General features: G+C 43.1%; 2 protein-coding genes across 7 annotated transcripts; both read left to right on the top strand.

Annotated features, from left to right (window-relative positions):
- The first annotated feature begins 4523 nt into the window (after positions 1 to 4523).
- Positions 4524 to 10634, top strand: LOC106575715 (complement C1s subcomponent). Its single transcript, XM_074112245.2, is given in 4 exon segments — positions 4524 to 8041; positions 8253 to 8327; positions 8921 to 9106; positions 9109 to 10634. Coding segments are annotated over 4 exon segments (966 nt in total). The 5' UTR covers positions 4524 to 7974; the 3' UTR covers positions 9747 to 10634.
- Positions 10635 to 12828: 2194 nt separating this feature from the next.
- Positions 12829 to 18409, top strand: LOC106575735 (complement C1r subcomponent). 6 transcript variants are annotated; one of them, XM_082960974.1, is made up of 7 exons: positions 12829 to 12944; positions 13536 to 13610; positions 13737 to 13933; positions 14087 to 14304; positions 14471 to 15201; positions 15467 to 15684; positions 17491 to 18409. In XM_082960974.1, the coding sequence occupies exons 5-7, from the start codon at positions 14851 to 14853 to the stop codon at positions 17711 to 17713; spliced, it is 792 nt and encodes a 263-aa protein (XP_082817100.1). In that variant the 5' UTR covers positions 12829 to 12944; positions 13536 to 13610; positions 13737 to 13933; positions 14087 to 14304; positions 14471 to 14850; the 3' UTR covers positions 17714 to 18409. The 6 variants fall into 6 exon arrangements, with proteins under 6 accessions (XP_082817100.1, XP_082817095.1, XP_082817092.1 ...); XM_082960969.1 differs by having other exon boundaries at positions 13200 to 13610; XM_082960966.1 differs by having other exon boundaries at positions 12829 to 13443.
- Positions 18410 to 21891: the final 3482 nt, after the last annotated feature.

Below are 21891 nucleotides of genomic sequence, written 5' to 3'. Positions count from 1 at the left end.
CAGGGTTACAGTTTCGAGGCTGGTAACATACACAGGGTGAACGAGCGATACGTCCTGGAAGTGAAGTTTCAGCATGACTCTCAATGTGAGAGGCGAGGTAGTCTGAGTGACCCCTCGAAGTTTAGTGTCGCATCGTTCCACTTTTAACCAACGTTTAGTTGGCTTCAAAGCCCTTTTGAGATCATCAAACAATGTTTGAGAGATGAGTGATATTGTCGCACCCGAATCAATTAGCGCATGACAAGCTAAGCAGTCCTCCAGGACTGTTTCCAGGTATGGCTGTTTAGATTCGTGGTTAGTGGACATATTCCCCACAAAGTGGAGTGGTCATTCGCAACGACGTGATGTGCCATGTCTGTTCAAGATGGAAGCAGATTGACTTTTCCGATTTTGAGTGGGCTTGGCTTTAACGAAGCGTTTGACCTTTTTCTTCGCAACTTTTGTATCAGAGTCTATGGACAGAGCCCGGGGGCTTGTTTCTTGATCAAGCGGGCCCTGGATAGGGTCTTGAATGAGAGCGGGAGAAATTTGAACTTTAACGTCCATGCTATGGGTGTTAATTCCTGCGGACCTGGTGTCCGGTAATTCCCCATCTAGTCCTTGTGACTTATCTTTTACCCTTTTCTCAAATTGTTCTCGCTTAAGTTCTTCCCGTAGTGGGACTTCTGGAGAACATTGGTCTACGTTTTGATCGTCCTTCAACCCTTTGTTACCCTTGTGCTCTGACACTTTTGGTGGGTTGGGTGCAGGAACGTAGCGAACGGGTCGATTGTAGCGGTAGTCATGTTGATGGCTACGTACTTTACAGTTATTTCGACCGCGGAGGTTATTGGAATCATGGTTTCGTGGTAGAAACTGTTGTTGTGCGTCATCTCTCGACGCTCCAATACCTGATAATGCACCCTCTAACTGGAGTGAGTGCTCCTGGTTAAACTTCAAAACTGAGTGGTCAGGGCTCTTAGCGTTGTGAACTTTTGATGCCTCAAAAGCTGTGCTTGCAAGCTCTCTCAGTTGTAAGATAGGCAAGCCAACGTGGGCTGCAGGGCCCAAGTAGGTAATGAAGGTGGGATACATGTTTGACAGAAACATTTGTTTGAATGGTAACAGCTCTTCCATTCCTGTTTCAGTGAGTAGGCCAAAGTAAGCTGAACGAAGCCTATGATAGTAAGCTTGTGGGTGTTTGTTCCGAGCTTGTTTGACGGTGTTAGCCAGTGAGCTATCGTGTTTGCGAGTCGCAGAACCACTGAATTCTAATTTCAAAGCTGTGGCAAGTTTAGCATAGTCATTTAGCACGTGTTGCTGTTGTAGACGAATGAACCTCGTCACGTGTCTATTCGACGTTCGCTTCAACAGGTAAACCCTGTCAGAACCCGTAGCGTTCGGGTAGCCACCCAACGCGTCCTCTATGTCAGCTAGGAACGTCTCAGTATCGTTTGGCTGACCTGGAACGGGGTCAAAGGTGGGGAAATTCTTGACGAGTTTGTCAAGGTATTCCGCGCCAAGCGGGCGGCGAGGGTTGGCTTCATCCTGTGGAGAGATTGGGGCCGAAAGGCCAAGAGAAGAAGCCAAGCCTTGTTGTTGTTGGCCAAGAGGCGCCATATTACTCAGTGCCGAAGGGCCAAGAGGAGAAGACTGAGGGACACATGAGGGAGGCAAGGTCTGAAACCTATTGTCTTCACTCCTGTGAGTACAGGGCTCCGGTTGCTTGGATGGGAAGTCGCGCTGTGTAGCGTGACCATTCTGGATTTCCTCCAGATGGTACCTAAGGGTGGAATTCTGCAGCATTGCAGAGTCCACTTGAGCGCTTAGAGTACTGATTTTGGACACGTGAGTGTCACACCTGCTCCTTTCGGTCTCAAACTTATCTGTCATGGTTTGCAGATAGAGGTCTTGAGTACGGAGCGAGAGATTCAGTGATGAGATTTCCTCTGCTTGTTTAGAAATCAATATTTCCAACCTCATCACCTGAGTTCTCTCATCATTCATTTGGTCAGCGACTTCAATAAGTTCTGCTGATTTATCATCCAACTTTGTCATTGTGTTCATTAACTGATCGTCTTTGGTTTGCAGCGCTTTGAGGAGCACCGTGTTATTTTGAGTAACATTCAACAAAACAGCATGCATGTTGTCAAGTTGAGCGCTCCTGTTTGTAGATAACTCTTCGGATTTATCTAGTTTGGCGTGGACATCATCGTATTTAGTTTTGGCTAAATCGAGTTGTTCCTGTAGCATATGATTTTGTTCCTGTAGAAAACGATTTTGTTGAAGAGCTTGTGCTTGTTCATCGTCATACGTTTTTGCAATTACATTTAATTGTTCAGTTTTCGAACGCAGTTCCATAGCTAGCAGAATTGTTCCCTTTTCTGCATTTGTCATTGGTTTCCCGGTTCTCTCCACCTGTCCCTTTATGTCTACCGTTACCTGCTCGTGCTTCAGCTGTGCACTGCAGTATTGGACAGATGGCAATCTCGGATGGCAAGACATCAGAGCTAGACTGGAGAGAACCTTTACGAGGCCTGCGCCCGATGGTTGATTTTGGAAAACATTGTTGTCTGCTTTTCCACTAATGGCATAATTAGGGTTGTTATCGCTGCTGAGGTCAGAGATCAATCCATTTACGGGTGGAGGTTCACTAATTAGCGGGCGAGTGGGGACCACCCCCTCTGATAGCCTGCACATTATTAGAACATTTGAAAGGAAAAAATGTTTTTCCTAATTTTCCAAAATTTTGGAATGTGGGGAGCTGCAAAGACGATTTTAATCTATTTATAGACGTTAATGAACGTGAATGAATTTGCAAAAGCAAATTGAATTAATCAATGCCAATGATTTGTCCTACCTGGGTAGGCTATCTGGGTATTAAACTTGAATTACCTGAGAGGTTGCTTCATCCCGGTTAATATGCAAAGTTTAAGTTGTCTCATTTAATTGGAAGAACCTAGAAAGGTATGTTCGACAATTTAACTAAATAAATTGAATGAGACGATAATCCATACAATCTCCATTGATTGGATATCATAAGTGTAAACCGTAGTTCAAATGTTGGGACCCTTCACCACTAGGGTACGCTCCTCCCTGGGGCTGAGCGTCCGTAAAGGGGTTTTACTGACTGTGCCTTGCTAAAGCAGATTTTACTGATTAATCTATTTATGATATATCAAACCTGTATAGGCTATCTGGGAATTAACTTTCAATTAACCTGAGAGCATTGCTTCATCTAAGTTAAGTTTGGAAAAAGTTAATCATGTCTCATTGTAGACGCCCAATCAATTTAGGATATTATTTGAAAGATCCACTTGAAAAGGTAAACCTGGCAATTTCACTTGTTAGTTAAATTGAATGAGACGTCATATCCAGTCAATTGTGATTGTCTGGATATGTTACCGTGCTCCACGTTTGAACTTCCCCTAGAGATGTACTGGCAATTCTTCACCACCAGGGTGCAGAATGCTGAAATTAAACGGAAGTACAAAGGTCGGACTTCCGTCGCGCTAGCGGAGAAATTTTAAACGTGTTACGGTGGAGGGTAAAATGTTCCCTCTCTGTTAGCTTACCCGTAATGCTAAGCTATTGCTACTTGGTTCAGGAGTATCCTTCCAAGCACCAAAATAGGGAAGGGTGGATTTTCTAGTGACGTCTCACCTTAACCCCATTCAGCATATTCTGCTGTCGTTTATGCTGACCGGAGCGACACGGTACTTAAATACAAAATACGCGTACGGTCTGCCCACACTGTCGGTAGGCAAATTATTCGGCTCAGTTACCGGATAGTTAACTTCTAATTTCTAACCTTATTTTAGAAGTTAATATTTACCGACAGAAATAGTACCGTTTGGCCTAACGGACTAAATCTGGAATTTATCCCTCCCTGCTATCGACACAAGACCGGAGCTACTCTAAATAGCTTCTCTCAATGGAAAATGCACAATCACTTTGTTTACATAGCAGGCTGTTTGTACAATTCTGTTTGCACAATTGATATATAGAATTTCACAGCAAAGTCCAATTCTATCTTAGATTCCTCGCACGGGGGCTCCAATATGTCGTGTCTTTGGGGGTACCATTAAACGGAAGATATGTTTATCAATTAGCTCCCTGTAATTATTATCACGCGATTAAACTGATTAATCGTTTAATTGTAATTAACTAGGAGATCGGGGCACCAAGGAGAATATTCAGATTACAAAGCTATAATTTTCCTAATATAAAACTTTCCTGTACTATAATATTATATTCTATTACAGTATAGGCCGATTATCTTCTAGTTTCAATGGTGTATTTACCTCTAGTCCAGTCTCATTCCAAACGTCGTAAATTGTTGTATCTGCACGAACCCAGTCTTTGCTAAAATCATCCATACATCAATTGTCTTAAAATCATTTATTTACTACACTAAGTAATTAACATAAAAACATACAAACAGTAATTATCGTCACAAAGGATTGGTATATGAATGTGCCCTTGTGGGCTAAACAGGAAGGTCGGCCTGTTGAACAATGGATCATAAACGGTCAGGCTCAGAAGTTACACAGAGTTCATTAATATTAACAATTGACAATTGAAGGCTCACTCATTCGGGAACAATTGCAATCAATATATATTTACGCTCAGTGTGTCGTCGTTCTTTGTTGGAGAGTTCGGTTCTGTTGGGAAGTTTTGTCCGCGTTCTCTCTCTCTCTCTCGGTTAGAATGGATCTTTCAGAGCGACATTCATTAATGTCGTCATAGAATAGTTGTTTCGTTGGTCTTCGCGTTCGATGATATAATTTACTTAGCTGCAGACTAATAATTAATATCAAAGACTTGTTCTTATTCTGTCGGTATCAATAGTCTAAAAGTGAACCACATGGTATGGTTCACTTTCAGTAGAGGAATTGGAAGGTAAAACCTATTAGCCAACGGAGTGTAGGCCTGGTCTGGGGAAATGTAAATCCGGGGGTGTTTTATAGTGCCCATAGAACAGCTTGTCAAATGACGCCTGGTCCTGTATGGGTCCTTGGGGTGTGCCTATGACTGAGTTAGATTTGGTTACAGAAATACAATTCTATCACATTACATCAGTACAATAGCATCTCATGTGTATTATAAAAGCTTTATCCTTATTAATACATTCTATACAACCATTATGTTGCAAGTCTCAAGCTGATGCTATTATATAAACAGTTTTATGGTAATATGGCTATATTGTCTCTTCTGAGTATCACAAAATTGTACCAAGCGGATCAGTTCGTAGCTGGATTCTTCACCAATCTTCCATACCTTCTCCAGCACACACATGTCGCTCGGTTCTCCAATTCTATGAGTTGGAAGAATTTCCTTTGTCACTCTATGAAACATGGGGTAGGAGATTCTCCTCAGAGGGTTTTTTACAACCCTGGGTTGGGGGGAAGGTAGGTTGGGTGATGGTACAAAGGGGAGGGGGTCAACTGTCCTTCCTGTACCCAAAGAGGCCAACGTCATGACACATATACCTTAGCCAAATACATTTAAACTCAGTTTTTCACAATTCCTGACATTTAGTCCTAGTAAAAATTCCCTGTCTTAGGTCAGTTAGGATCACCACTTTATTTTAATGTCAGAATAATAGTAGAAAGATGGATTTATTTCAGCTTTTCCCAGTGGGTCAGATGTTTTCCCAGTGGGTCAGACGTTTACATACACTCAGTTAGTATTTGGTAGCATTGCCTTTAAATTGTTTAGCTTGGGTCAAACGTTTTGGGTAGCCTTCCACAAGCTTCCCACAATACGTTGGGTGAATTTTGGCCCATTCCACCTGACAGAGCTGGTGTAACTGAGTCAGGTTTGTAGGCCTCCTTGCTGCCCCTTGCTTTTTCAGTTCTGCCCACAAATTTTCTATAGGATTGAGGTCAGGGCTTTTTGTGATGGCACTCCAATACCTTGACCTTGTTGTCCGTAAGCCATTTTGCCACAACTTTGGAAGTATGCTTGGGGTCATTGTCCATTTGGAAGACCCATTTGCAACCAAGCTTTAACTTCCTGACTGATGTCTTGAGATGTTGCTTCAATATATCCACATAATTTTCCATCCTCATGATACCATCTATTTTGTGAAGTGCACCAGTCCCTCCTACAGCAAAGCCCCCCCACAACATGATGCTGCCACTGTAACCGTGTAGGTTCCGTCCCTCTCTTCGCCCCAACCCGGGCTCGAACCAGGAACCCTTGCACACATCAACAACTGACACCCCACGAAGCATCGTTACCCATCGCGCCACAAAAGCCGCGGAGAGAAGCCAAGGGGAAACCCTACTTCAAGTCTCAGAGCGAGTGACGTCACTGATTGAAACGCTATTAGCGCGCACCACCGCTAACTAACTAGCCATTTCACATCGGTTACACTCACCCCCCTTTTTGACCTCCTCCTTTTCCACAGCAACCAATGATCCGGGTCAACAGCATCTATGTAACAGTGTAGGTTCCGTCCCTCTCTTCGCCCCAACCCGGGCTCAAACCAGGGACCCTTGCACACATCAACAACTGACACCCCACGAAGCATCGTTACCCATCGCGCCACAAAAGCCGCGGCCCTTGCAACGCAAGGGGAAACCCTACTTCAAGTCTCAGAGCGAGTGACGTCACTGATTGAAACGCTATTAGTGCGCACCACCGCTAACTAACTAGCCATTTCACATCGGTTACACCACCCCGTGCTTCACGGTTGGGATGGTGTTATTCGGCTTGCAAGCCTCCCCTTTTTCCTCCAAACATAACGATGGTCATTATGGCCAAACAGTTCTATTTTTGTTTCATCAGACCAGAATACATTTCTCCAAAAAGTACGATCTTTGTCCCCATGTGCAGTTGCAAACCGTAGTCTGGCTTTTTTTATGGCGGTTTTGGAGCAGTGGCTTCTTCCTTGCTGAGCGGCCTTTCAGGTTATGTTGATATAGGGCTCGTTTTACAGTGGATATAGATACTTTTGTACCGGTTTCCTCCAGCATCTTCACAAGGTCCTTTGCTGTTGTTCTGGGATTGATTTGCACTTTTCGCACCAAAGTACGTTCATCTCTAGGAGACAGAACGTGTCTCCTTCCTGAGCGGTATGACGGCTGCGTGGTCCCATGGTGTTTATACTTGCGTACTATTGTTTGTACAGATGAACGTGGTACCTTCAGGCGTTTGGAAATTGCTCCCAAGGATGCACCAGACTTATGGAGGTCTACAATTTTTTGTGAGGTCTTGGCTGATTTCTTTTGATTTTCCCATGATGTCAAGCAAAGAGGCGCTGAGTTTGAAGGTAGGCCTTGAAATACATCCACAGGTACAATTGACTCACACCTCCAATTGACTCAAATTATGTCAATTAGCCTATCAGAAGCTTCTAAAGCCATGACATCATTTTCTGGAATTTTCCAAGCTGTTTAAAGGCACAGTCAACTGAGTGTATGTAAACTTCTGACCCACTGGAATTGTGATACAGTGAATTATAAGTGAAATAATCTGTCTGTAAACAATTGTTGGAAAAATGACTTGTGTCATGCACAAAGTAGATGTCCTAACTGACTTGCCAAAACTATAGTGGAGTGGTTGAAAAACGAGTTTTAATGACTTCAACCTAAGTGTATGCAAACTTCCAACTTCAACTGTATATACATCTTGATTTTATGTGTGGAGATATTCTATGAATAAATTGACTGCATCTGATGATGCACTTTGGCTGCTCCACAAGTGGTCAGGGTCACTTGTAGATGTGCAATGGTTTTTAAGAACAACGTTACTAATGAAGGTTCTGAGAAACAGATCAGCTACTACAGATACATCTTATGATGGTTCTAACAATGATCTTAACGCTATGAAGGCTCTGGGAAACGAGGTCCAGGACTGTTGCATTTTCATAAAGTTACTTGATCTTTTCAAGCAATTTGTTTTGGAATTTGTGTCAGAGACTTTGGTTTGCTCTGTATGTCTTGTTCACTCTAGCTGTGGATTGTGGAGAACCAGACACTTCTAGTGATGAGGCTGTTTTGTGACAAGGTCCAGTTCAAGTGTGAATCCAAATACTACACACTGGAGGGAGACGGTTAGTCCATACAGTCTTATTTACCTACAACTGCAGCTGTTATCTTTTTTCTTTCACTTTTTATGTACATCTCCCCCTTTCTTCCATCCCTCCTTCCCTGATCATTTCTATACAGTATCTTCAGTATACCTGCCCTATGCTTTCTGAGGCTGCTCCACATGCCGTCACTATCTACCCTACCTGTGCTCTTACTTCTCTTCTGTTCCTTCAGAGAAGTACATCTGTGATGCCAGTGGTACGTGGACATCGGTCAAGGGCCAAGAAAAGTTACCAAAGTGCATCGAAGGTATGCCTCGCTATCATTTATCAGGTGTACGCAGTGTTGTGGAGTAATGAACTATGTGTAGTTCAACTAGTAATTTAACTACATTTTGCAGTAACTTGGTGGTAGTTTAACTAAATTCAAATCTTGACAGTGTTTACAGTAGTTTTTAAAAAATTTTTTTTACCATGTAGCTGTTTAGCTAACTGCTGGAAATACACACTACTTTTTTAGTAAGAATTTTTTTTTGACCTGCCTAATTCTCACTTGAAACTTGTGTTTAATAGGCTTAATTACACATTCGGTTAACATGACTCCAGAGTGAGCTATTCTTGCAATTTGTAGTTTATGACATTTCACATTTAGTTATGATCATTTTCCGCTAAGTCGTTTTTATGTAGTGAACTACTTTTCAAAGTAACTTTAGTTAAGTAAACTAAGGGTAACTTTCGTGTAGCTTACCTTCTTCCAGTGACAAGTAATTCGTAGCTTGGTAAACTTTATTTTCACAGTATCTTCCCTAACACTGGGTGTATGACAGTACAGTATCACTGGTGTTACACTATCAATGATGCAGTGTATTGTTCAGACACTAATCTGGATTGTCTCTCTTCTAGTGTGTGGGAAGACCGAAACAGATATTTCCAGCATTGGAAGAATTTTTGGGGGCAGACTGGCAAAGATGGGAGAGATACCCTGGCAGCTTTTCACTAAACAGCCCAAAAGAGGAGGAGCATCCCTGATCAATGACCAGTGGGCCATCACAGCAGCTCATGTAGTGGATGGCTACGAAGAAAGCACGCTTACATTTTCGGGGGGCTGATAGATGGGACAAAATCAAACAAAACTGATCCTGACGTGGTTGTCATGGTAACAGAGAAGATTATCATTCACCCTGACTACATAAAGGGCATAGCTGGTGATGAACGCACTAACTACGACATAGCTCTCATCAGAATGTCTTCCAGGGTGAAGTTAGGGCCCAATGTTCTCCCCATATGCCTGTCTGAGGCTGATGGAAGATTCAAAGAGGGTCAACAGAGCACTGTTTCAGGGTGGGGTGGGACAGAGAATAAAGCTGAAACCAAAATTCTGGATAAAAGCTGCTTCTTGCTTTACACAGCTGTGGGAAGATACCCCCAAAGTGTGTGTGAGGATACACCTGTGTTGTCTATTAACAAGCCAATGGTTTTCACTGAGAACATGTTCTGTGCAGGGGGTGATGGGACAGATAGCTGCAAGGGGGATAGTGGGGGTCCATTATTTCTCTCTATGCTGGTATCAGGGAACAAGGACAACAGAGGGCCATATCTTCTGAGAGGCATTGTGTTCTGGGGTTCCCTTTGTGAACTGGGAAAGGATTCTAAAAAGGGTTATTATACCAAAGTGGAGAATTACTTAGACTGGATCAAGATGACCATAGAGAGAGAAGAGCAGGGGTAAAAACAGTAAAGAAGACCATAGAGAGAGAAGAGCAGGGGTAAAAACAGTAAAGAAGACCATAGAGAGAGAAGAGCAGGGGTAAAAACAGTAAAGAAGACCATAAAGAGAGAAGAGCAGGGGTAAAAACAGTAAAGAAGACCATAAAGAGAGAAGAGCAGGGGTAAAAACAGTAAAGAAGACCATAAAGAGAGAAGAGCAGGGGTAAAAACAGTAAAGAAGACCATAGAGAGAGAAGAGCAGGGGTAAAAACAGTAAAGAAGACCATAGAGAGAGAAGAGCAGGGGTAAAAACAGTAAAGAAGACTAAGAAGAGTAAGACATACTAGTCAACTCTGAACCTCCATAATCATAATTGTATGCTAATTATTTCCAGTACTTTCACTTTTTATAAAACCAGTCTGGCTTTATAAATGTTCAGTTTTCCCTCAGCAGTGTTAAATGTAACTTCAGTATACAGACAATACCATCCTGTCATGTCTGAATAAAGTCTCTACTCTGTGGCAAAATCACAAAACATAATGCAGTTTTCTTTTATGCATGGTTGTGAATAATGCTTCACAATGTAACCCTGATTGACAAACCCAAATGAAAATATGATTTGTAAAACCCGAATGTTTGTCTTCAATCAAACTCTCAATTAAATGTTGATACCCTATTTTCTCTCCTCCTCCCCCATTTCTACTGTGTGTCTACATCTGCATTGCTCGCTCTCTGTGGTTTTTCTGTATTTTTGTATGTGTATTTGCAGTGGCGACCCGTTATTCAGGGCTGTTTTGAGCCCTTCCTGTTTAGCTTTTTTTGTAACCTGTTTTGCATGTTATTGTGGCATTAAGAAGTGTCGCATATCAGTTTACAGACAATGTAAAAAAAAATAATATTGAGTTAATAAAGCCGCATAGAAACATGGTCTCTTTTTTGTTTTCTTCAGTAAGGCAGCTCCAAAATGCAGGTGTTTCAGACTAGCTCAGGGCTTTCTGTGGTGTTGGAGCAGCCAGCGGAAAATATGGAGGGTTGGTAATGTTCTCTAGTTGCGCTGTGATTGGCTCAGTGTTGTGTCACTCATGGGGACACTACATCACCGCAGAATCTACGGGGAGAGCTTGAAAATTCAAGCCCCATGGGTGCTGACATAGAGTTACATTAGAAGTGCCCAGCCAAGAAGGCTCAAGTTCATTGGCCAAAGATAAAATGACTCCAAATCACATTATATCTACCCTAGCTTTGATTGGACTGACATCATACTTTCAAAATCTTAGCTTGCAAGCTAGACAAGCAGTCATCATCATGAATCATGTCGACAATCTACTGGCAAATACTTTTCAATCCTTGTCATATGAAGATAAATTATAGATAAAACGTTTCGGTGCTCATCGGCCATTGGACATAAACATTACACAATAAGTTGGAATTCGCAAATCCAACAAGTGGTTTGGAAGGAATCAATCAATCAAATGTATTTATAAAGCCCTTTTTACATCAGCCGATGTCACAAAGTGCTGTACAGAAACCCAGCCTAAAACCCCAAACAGCAAGCAATGTAGATGTAGAAGCATGGTGGTTAGGAAAAACTCCCTAGAAAGGCAGGAACCTAGGAAGAAACCTAGAGAGGAACCAGGCTCTGAGGGGTGGCCAGTCCTCTTCTGGCTGAGCTGGGTTGAGTTCTAACAGTACATTTCCAAGATGTTCAAATGTTCATAGATGACCAGCAGGGTCAAATAATAATAATAACCACAGTGGTTGTAGAGGGTGCAACAGGTCAGCACCTCAGGAGTAAATGTCAGTTGGCTTTTCATAGCAGAGAATTCAGAGACAGCAGGTGCGGTAGAGTGAGAAAGTCGAAAACAGCAGGTCGGGGACAAGGTAGCATGACCAGTGAACAGGTCAGGGTTCCATAGCCACAGGCAGAACAGTTGAAACTGGAGCAGCACGACCAACTGGAGCAGCACAACCAGGTGGACTGGGGAAGGCAGGTGGACTGAGGATAGCAATGAGTCATCAGGCCAGGTAGTCCTGAGGCATGGTCCCAGGGCTCAGGTCCTCCGGGAGGGGAGGGAGAGGGAGGGAGAGAGAATTAGAAAGAGCATACTTAAAATTCATACAGGACACCGGATAAGACAGGAGAAATACTCCAGACATAACAGACTGACCCTAGCCCCCCGACACATAAACTATTGCAGCATAAATATTGGAGGCTGAGGCAAGAAGGGTGGGGAGACACTGTGGCCCCGTCTGACGATACCCCTGGACAGGGCCAACCAGGCAGGATATAACCCCCACCCACTTTGCCAAAGCACGGCCCCCACACCACTAGAGGGATATCTTCAACCACCAACTAACTACCCTGAGACAAGGCCGAGGATAGCCCACGAAGATCTCCCCCACGGCACGAACCCGAGGGGGGCGGAAAACCCGGACAGGACGATCACGTCGGTGACTCAACCCACTCAAGTGATGCACCCCTCCTAGGGATGGGATGGAAGAGCACCAGTAAGCCAGTGACTCAGCATCCCTTAATAGGGTTAGAGGCACAGAATCCTGGTGGAGAGAGAGGAACCGGCCAGTCAGAGACAGCAACTACCTCTTCCCCTACTGTATTTATTTATTTATTTTGCTCCATTGCACCCCATTATTTCTATTTCTACTTTGCACTTTCTTCCACTGCAAATCTACCATTCCAGTGTTTTACTTGCTATATTGTATTTACTTCGCCACCATGGCCTTTTTTGCCTTTACCTCCCTTATCTCACCTCATTTGCTCACTTTGTATATAGACTTATTTTTCTACTATATTATTGACTGTATGTTTGTTTTACTCCATGTGTAACTCTGTGTTGTTGTATGTGTCAAACTGCTTGCTTTATCTAGGCCAGGTCGCAATTGTAAATGAGAACTTGTTCTCAACTTGCCTACCTGGTTAAATAAAGGTGAAATATATAAATAAAAATCTCATCTGTCCGTCTCTGTCAGTCTACTTAGTTTGTCGATATCTTTCTGGGCCAAGTCAAACAGGGACGTTTTTTAACATGACTTTTAGACTCTTTAGTTAAACTCCCCACTCAAACAAACAGTCAGCTACAGTACCTGGAATGCTGAGAGGCTGTGATATACAGAATGAGGTATTCAGGTTTTACACAGCAGGTTCATTCACCATAGCCTTCCCTGTCCAATCACAGTCATGGACTGGGTCTATTCAAAACTGGTGAGTCTACTGTTGTTGTTTCTATTGTTGTTTCTGGCAAATTTTCCATGTCTCTCCTGCTTGGATTCAAGCTGTCGTAATATTACTAAACAGACGTTCAGTTACAGTGATTTACACCCATATCAAGTATGAATTATGAGATCATGACTAATCAGTTATCAAAATACTTTTTGTATGGTATGTCTCAACATAATTATTCTATGATCAGATACACTTAGTCTCAAATTTCCCCTTCCCCATATACTGTGTGTCCAGGCTGCTGGGTGTGTCTGTGTGTGAGTTTTGGGTTCTAGTTTCTTCTGCAGTGATTGACTGTGGGGAACCTGAACCGATGCTGAATGGAGGGGTGACGTTCATATCTGGCTCTCAGAACCAGCACCTCTCAGTCATTCAGTACCACTGCAATGAGCCGTTCTATAGTCTTCCTGAAGGACATAACATTGAGACTAAAATCATCCTTATATTCTTCACTAGAGTGACATCTGTTTTCAACCTGCAGGTCTCTAATCTTTTGTAAATTAAACAACTACAACTATTCAATGCCTAATGCATATATCGTGTAATGACATCTCTGACACGCATGTTTATCAGGAAACTTCACATGCTCATCAGACGGAAATTGGAAAAACCGCCTGAACAGCTCACTGATTCCTCAATGTATCCCAGGTAACTCACAGTTTCACCCTTGAGTTTGCGTGTGTGTACTGTGTATCGTATGTTTTCTTTCCATGTGTGTGTATCTACAGTCAGTCTGTCCCTAGATGACCAGTAGGGGTCTCTGTCTGTCCATAGTGTGTGGTCGTCCTACAGTGAACCTCCCAGGATTTGGAAGGATTGTTGGGGGGAAAGCCAGCTCCAGCTGGATCCTTCCCCTGGCAGGTGTTGCTGAGAGCTAATGGTAGAGGAGGAGGGATAGTGATCGGGGACTGCTGGATCATGACTGCAGCACATGTCCTGGATCAATATCCCTGGTGGTTTCTTAGGGTGAGGTGTGTGTGTTAATGAACAGAAACATGGGTTATCTTTCTGACTTGACTCATCTGTTTCTGTGCTAGATATATATATGGTACAATGGAGAAATGGACTGTCTGACTGCTGATTAAGTGTATATCTTAAGTGTGACTAATTTACCCTGTCCAAAGGTATATGTTGGACACAACCATGTGGAAAACCTCCTCTAGTCTCCACCTCTTGAGGTCGCCTCTCCCCATATTCACCCTGAATACAACAATGTAGGCGATGTAAACTATGACCATGACATCGCCATGATCCATCTCAAACATCCAATCACATTCAATGCTCATATCATACCACTGTGTCTGCCAGCAAAGGACGCTAAATACCCGACTGGGCGGAATGGGTAAGCGTAGTTTTTAGGTCTGAAACAGTCAACTGCAAATATCTGCATGTTAATCATTTACTCAATTTGTGCATATTTACAGATTTTTGTATTGATTGTTAAAATTGTTGAGTCGTACAACAACTTATATGTCTATTGCGTTCTTCTCTCTTTCTCTCTGCTTCAGCTTAAGTTCAGGATTTGGCCTCAAAGAGCTTGATATGGCTACGAATAACCTCATGTATGTTCCTCTACCTGTGGTGAACCAGACAATCTGTAGAAATTCTATTGACGTAGTGAAAAAGGAAAAACATCTCAGTCTAACAGACAACATGTTCTGTGCTGGGAATTCTGAGGGAGGCAAGGACTCCTGTATGGGGGACAGTGGAGGAGCGTACGTCCTGAAGTAGGGTGATTATTTCAGGGCAGCAGGGATCATCAGCTGGGGGATTAACTGTGGAGAGCCTGGAACATATGGGGTTTACACCTGTGTGGCTAACTATGTAGACTGGATCAAGAGGACGAAGAGCCAAAAGCAGGTGAGAAACATTCTAACATATAACTATTATGGATGTGATTGTGTGTTTTGTTGTTTTGTGCATGTGCTTTGGCTGTGTGCTTTTCTACAGTAATAATGGACCCAATGTGGAATCTGAACCATTGCTGAGAGGAGAAGAGACATTTTGTTATTTTCCTAATCCACCAGTCTGTGGAAGACCCATGGTGTCCATAGAAATACACCAGAGGATTCTGGGAGGAGAGGTAGCTCCAAAAGGACCATGTCCCTGGCAGATGCTTCTCAGTGTGGAAGGAGGGCGATCAGGAGGGATGGTCATCGGGGACAGGTGGATCCTGACTGCTGCTCATGGCCTGGTGCATCAACATAACAACCAAGTCATCAAGAAGAGTGAAGTTATGGTAGTGCAATAATGATTATGGCAGTGTTTACATAATGACTAGGGCCAGGAGTTTTTTTCTGATTAACTCTGGTCGACAATTATACGCTTATCATAGAAACACCCCTGGCCCTACATCTGAGTTGATAACAAAGATTGAGGAGGGAGTGGATAGACAATAAACATGCTTCTGGGTGCTCATAGTTGAAGAAACTACTATTTCCACCCAGCAGTTAAATGCAGTAACTGACTGAAATTCACACACAATTTCCTTCACTTCATAACAGGCATACGTTGGAGACAACAATGTGGAAAACCTCCTTCAGTCTCCACCTCTTGAAGTGGCCTCTCTCCATCCTCACCCTGGGTACAACAACACAGACGGTTTATCCTTCAACCACGACATTGCCTTGATCAAGCTCCAACACCCATTCACATTCAGTAGTTCCATCATGCGAGTGTGTCTGCCTGCAAAGGGTGCTGAATACTCCACTGGAAGAGTTGGGTAAGAGTTGGCTCTCCTGTACAGTAAATGTTTGATATTTGACAGTATATTTATTGGGAATTCTCTATTTCTGTTTCCATTGTATTTTTTTCTCTCCTAAAACTACCTCAATGCAATGGAAACGGAAGAAATTATACTGCATGTGTAATTTCTCTCTCCCTAGCCTGTTTATACTTGGTTCTAACTTGCATCCTTTGTCCTGATCTTGTCCACATTCTGATTGTGCCCAAATAATTACACAGGTGTAGACAATCAAAACACACATTGCGATCTGATTGTGATTAGATCATCCTGCCCACCTCCGGAGGTAGTCAGACATACATTGTGTCTGGAAATCTTATAAGTGTAGACAGATCTGGACAGAGAAATCATTTAAATCATCATCATTATTCAGCCTTCTAAAATCATTGACCGATTACAACAATATGTGTCTTAGAAAAAAATAAATATTATTTTGAAAGAATAGCTGTTCAATAATTTGAATAAATGAAGGGACCAGGAAATTTGGTCACAATGCAGACACAGTGGATGGATAACAGACACATTTTAATAGCATGTGTAGCACAGGAGTTTGGCGACACCTTAAAATTGCCCTCAAAGCTCATCACTAAGCTAAGGACCCTGGGACTAAACACCTCCCTCTGCAACTGGATCTTTGACTTCCTGATGGGCCGCCACCAGGTGGTAAGGGTAGGTAACAACACATCCGCCACGCTGATCCTCAACACGGGGGCCCCTCAGGGGTGCATGCTTAGTCCCCTCCTGTACTCCCTGTTCACTCATGACTGCACGGCCAGGCACGACTTCAACACCATCATTAAGTTTGCCGATGACACAACAGTGGTAGGCCTGATCACGAGAACGACGAGACAGCCTATAGGGAGGAGGTCAGAGACCTGGCCGTGTGGTGTTAGGACAACAACCTCTCCCTCAACGTGATCAAGACAAAGGAGATGATTGTGGACTACAGGAAAGGTGGAGCAGGTTGAGAGCTTCAAGTTCCTTGGTGTCCACATCACCAACAAACTAACATGGTCCAAGCACACCAAGACAGTTGTGAAGAGGGCACAACAAAACCTATTCCCCCTCAGGAGACTGAAAAGATTTGGCATAGGTTCTCAGATCCTCAAAAGGTTCTACAGCTGCACCATCAAGAGCATCCTGACGGGTTGCATCACTGCCTGGTATGGCAATTGCTCGGCCTCCGACCGCAAGGCACTACAGAGGGTAATGCGTACGACCCAGTACATCACTGGGACCAAGCTTCCTGCCATCCAGGACCTCTATACCAGGCGGTGTCAGAGGAAGGCCCTAAAAATTGTCAAAGACTCCAGCCACCCTAGTCATAGACTGTAATCTCTGCTACCACATGGCAAGCGGTACCAGAGCCCCGAGTCTAGATCCAAGAGGCTTGTAAAACAGCTTCTATCCCCAAGCCATAAGACTCCTGAACATCTAATCAAATGGCTACCCAGATTATTTGCATTGGTATTTGTCTTGAAACTGCATTGTTCTTTAAGGGCTTGTAAGTAAGCATTTCAATGTAAGGTCTACACCTTTTGTATTCAGCGCATGTGACAAGGTATCAACAACATCAAACACGTTTCCAATGTGTTTGATGCCATTCCATTTGCTACATTACAGCCATTATTATGAGCCGTCCTCCCCTCAGCAGCCTCTGGAAATGTGGGCACAATCTGAATGTAGACAAGATCAGGACAAAGGACCCATGTTTGCACCAGGTATAAACGGGGCTTCTCTCTCTTTCTCTCTCGGTCTCTCTCCCTCCCTCCCTCCCTCTCTCAGCTGGGTTTCAGGGTTTGGCCTCAAAGATGATGATGAAAAGCCCAGTAACCTCAGGTATGTCCGGATTCCCCTGGTGGACCAGGTGAAGTGCAGAAGCTCTATTGATGAGGTGAGGAAGAAGAAGAGAGAAGCCCCTGATTTGACAGACAGCATGTTCTGTGCCGGGTTACCAGAGGGTGGAAAGGACACCTGTGCAGGGGATGGTGGAGGGTGTGGTGGATGAATCAGAATTAGTTGGGTAACATAGATAATTAAGATGTTTTATTTGCATAATATGCTTATGTGAGATACTTGTCATTAGAATGTATCCCTTGGATAATGAATGTTGGCAGTTGCACTTTTCCCTTAGCTAGGGCTCAGTCACTTGGGGCCCAGAGAGGGGAGAGGTCAGCCTTATCTTTCACATGTCCCTGGTTGCTATGCAGAATATCAGAAAGGGAAGAGGACAGAATGGAACATTGTCTACATATGTGTGTGTGTCTTACTGAGGATGGGCCTCTATGAGATACCACTGACAGAGGAGATTTACGATGTCTTTGGGTAATAAAGCCTAAAGAGCATTCCAGATAACATGTAGCTAATGGTTCTGTTCTATACCGTACCAGGGAGAGACGGTTCCAGTTTGGAGTAGGAAGACCAGACACTGGTCTATTCAATGAAAACTGTTGACACAGCTATGTTTGCTATGTCTGCTATGTTTTATAGATATCTTTCATACAAAACTTAACCTTGTGACCATTCTATGTATCTGTGGTTCGTCATGTACGTTGAGAGGGGTGTATCTTGGCTATAAAAGATCTTTGTACTTTTGTGTAGACACTTTTCAATGGTTCATTAGAGATGGCGCATCATTGAAAGTCAAGAGCTTTTGCAAAGCTCTTATTATTAAAGATGTAGTTTAAGTATAACTCTGACTGGTGTGTGAAATTTGTAACTCTCCTCATTTGGTAATGCAGAAATTAGCCACCACAAGGGCCATATGTCCTGAAGTATGGGGGTTTTCTGGGCAGCAGGGATCGCCAGCTGGGGAATTGACTGTGTAGAGCCAGGCCAATATGGGGTCTACACCCGCATAGCTAACTACGTAGAATGGATCAAGAAGACCATGGAGGAGAATCAAAATTAGGGCTGTATAAATGATGCAAGAAATGTTTGAGTTTGTCGAGGATAGCAGCAAATATAACATATAAACATATGTTTTTATTGAATTAAGTCTTTTCTTTAACTGAAGCATATTAAATACATTTTATGTCTGTTTTTTTAACGTTACATAATTTTTTATTATCAACTGTATAGCCTGTTTTAATACACTGAGTGTACAAAACATTAGTAACACCTGCTCTTTCCATGACATACAGTGCATTCGGAAAGTATTTAGACCCCTTGACTTTTTCAACATTTTGTTACTTTACAGCCTTATTCTAAAATTGATGATATAGAATAAATTCCTCGTCAATCTACACACTATACCCCATAATGATGAAGAGAAAACAGTTTAGACATGTTTGCAAATGTAAAAAGTATTCAGACCCTTTGCTATGAGACTCGAAATTGATCTCAGGTGCATCCTGTTTCCTTTTATCACCCTTGAGATGTTTATACACACCTGTCTATATAAGGTCTCACAGTTGACAGTTGACAGAGCAAAAACCAAGCCATGAGGTCGAAGGAATTGTCCGTAGAGCTCCGAGACAGGATTGTGTCGAGGCACAGATCTGGGAAGGGTACCAAAACATTTCTGCAGCATTGAAGGTCCCCAAGAACACAGTGGCCTCCATCATTCTTAAATGGAAGAAGTTTGGAACCACCAAGACTCTTGCTAGAGCTGGCTGCCTGGCCAAACTGAGCAATCGGAAGAGAAGGGCCTTGGTCAGGGAGGTGAAGGGGCCAGAGCTCCAGAGTTCCCCTGTGGAGGTGGGATAACTGTTATGGGTGTAAGATGGCACAGTGATGCCATCTGTTGGTAAATGTTCATTACTGCAACTCCAGTGTTTTACCGGTGTGCTTGAGATACCCGGATGTATTGCAATATACTGAACAAGACTGGTTACTCGCATCAATGCCTCTGTCTCGTCATTTAACATACAAACAATAACCTTCCAGAATGACAACCATCTCTGCAGCACTCCACCAACCAGGCCTTTATGGTAAAGTGGCCAGACGGAAGCCACTCCTTAGTAAAAGGCACATGACAGCACACTTGGAGTTTGCCAAAAGGCACCAAAAGGACTCTCAAGACCATGAGAGAGAAGATTCTCTGGTCTTACGAAACCAAGATTGAACTCTTTGGCCTGAATGCCAAGCGTCATGTCTGGAGGAAACCTGGCACCATCCCTATGGTGAAGCATAGTGGTGGCCGCATGTTTTGGGGATGTTTTGCAGCGGCAGAGACTGGGAGAGTAGTCAGGATCGAGGGAAAGATGAATGGAGCAAAGTACAGAAAGATCCTTGATGAAAACCTGCTCCAGAGCGCTCCAGACCTCAGACTGGGGCGAAGGTTCACCTTCCAACAGGACAACGACCCTAAGCACACAGCCAAGACAACGCTGGTGTGGCTTGGGGACAAGTCTCTGAATGTCCTTGTGTGGCCCAACCAGAGCCCGGACTAGAACCAGATCAAACATCTCTGGAGAGACCTGAAAATAGCTATGCAGCGACGCCCCCATCCAACCTGACAGAGCGTGAGAGGATCTGCAGAGAAGAATGGGAGAAACTCCCCAAATGCAGGTGTGCAAACTTGTAGCGTCATACCCAAGAATAATCGAGGCTGTAATATCTGCCAAAGGTGCTTCAAAGTACTGAGTAAAGGGTCTAAATACTTATGTACTGTAATGTGATTTTTTTACTGAATTAGGCAAGTCAGTTAAGAACAAATTCTTATTTACAATGACTGCCTACCCCTGCCAAACCCTAACCCGGACGACGTTGGGCCAATTGTGCGCCGCCCTATGGGACTTCCAATCACATCCGGTTGTGATACAGCCTGGAATCAAACCAGGGTCTTAAGTGATGCCTCTAGCACTGAGATGCAGTGCCTTAGACCGCTGCGCCACTCGGGAGCCCGATATATAATTTTTTTTGTTAATCATTGTTAATAAAAATTGCTAACATTTCTATAAACCTGTTTTTGCTTTGACATTATTGGGTATTGTGTGTAGATTGATGAAGGCAAACATTTTTTTAAATCAATTTTAGAATAAGGCTGTAACATAGCAAAATGTGGAAAAAGTCAAGGGGTCTGAATACTTTACGAATGCACTGTGGACTGGCCAGGCGAAAGCTATGATCCCTTATTGATGTCACCTGTTCAATCCACTTCAATCAGTGTAGATGAAGGGGAGGAGGCAGGTTAAAGAAGGATTTTTAAGCCTTGAGACAATTGAGACATGGATTGTGCATGTCTGCCATTCATAGGATGCATGGGCAAGACAAAAGATTTAGGTGCCTTTGAGCGGGGTATGGTGGTAGGTGCCAGGCACATCGGTTTGAGTATGTGAAGAACTGCAACGCTGTTTCCCGTGTGTATCAAGAATGGTCCACCACCCAAAGGACATCCAGCCAACTTGACACAACTGTGGGAAGCATTAGAGTCAACATGGGCCAGCATCCCTGTGGAACGCTTTTGACACCTTGTAGAGTCCATGCCCCGACGAATTGAGGCTGTTCTGAGGGCAACTCAATATTAGGAAGGTTTTCCTAATCTTTTGTACACTTAGTGTATGATTTATATAGGAATTTTATCTTGATCACAGTGCTCATTGAGAAAAATTTATTGGATTTCCAGCAAAACATCTGTATTATGTACAGTACAATACTAGCATGGGGACTTATCTATTAGTCAAAGCCATAATAATTTCATCAATAAAATTGCAAGGCTTTTTCTAACACATAAATTGTTTATAATTTTCTTGTTTTTGCATTTTCTAAATAACTGTTTAAATGTCATAGTTGTGGAAGAGCAATCCTTTTCACCTCATTTAACATCTGATTTACTTAACAAAAGTCACATCTCAATCGGTGTTCCAGGTAAGTCATGACATAGCATAAGTTGGGGGGGGTTCCTCTTTGGTTCTCTATTGCTCCTCTATTGTTCCTCAAGCAAGGGGGAGGCCGATGACATACATCACGGATTCCCATCAGACCCATCAACTTCTTGAATGCCCTACTTCCTAAAGTATGCAGTTGTATGTAAAAAAACAGTATTTTGCTCAAAACATGTTTTTTTATGCTTTAGTGTGTGTACTTTACTGTACTTATACTTGGTTGGTTGCTTTTGACAGTAAAAGTCGCTGGAAGGCGTTGTTAACGCTCTGACTAGTGTCTTCACTGACATTTTCAACCTGTCCCTGACTGAGTCTGTAATACCAACATGTTTCAAGCAGACAACTCTAGTCCTCATGC

This window comes from Salmo salar, chromosome 02 (genome assembly GCF_965601325.2).
Source record: "Salmo salar chromosome 02, fSalSal1, whole genome shotgun sequence".
NCBI lineage: Eukaryota > Metazoa > Chordata > Actinopteri > Salmoniformes > Salmonidae > Salmo > Salmo salar.
The sequence above is the reverse complement of the archived record's forward strand: the minus strand, read 5'-3'. Positions and strand labels throughout refer to the sequence as shown.

Bases quoted from the DNA above. Each gene is read 5' to 3' on its own strand.
- LOC106575735 (XM_082960974.1), top strand. From the start codon at position 14,851: ATGGATGTGATTGTGTGTTTTGTTGTTTTGTGCATGTGCTTTGGCTGT. The intron at 15,202-15,466 runs GTAGTGCAATAA...ACTTCATAACAG, and splicing joins TCAAGAAGAGTGAAGTTATG to GCATACGTTGGAGACAACAA. The intron at 15,685-17,490 runs GTAAGAGTTGGC...TCCCTCTCTCAG, and splicing joins TACTCCACTGGAAGAGTTGG to CTGGGTTTCAGGGTTTGGCC.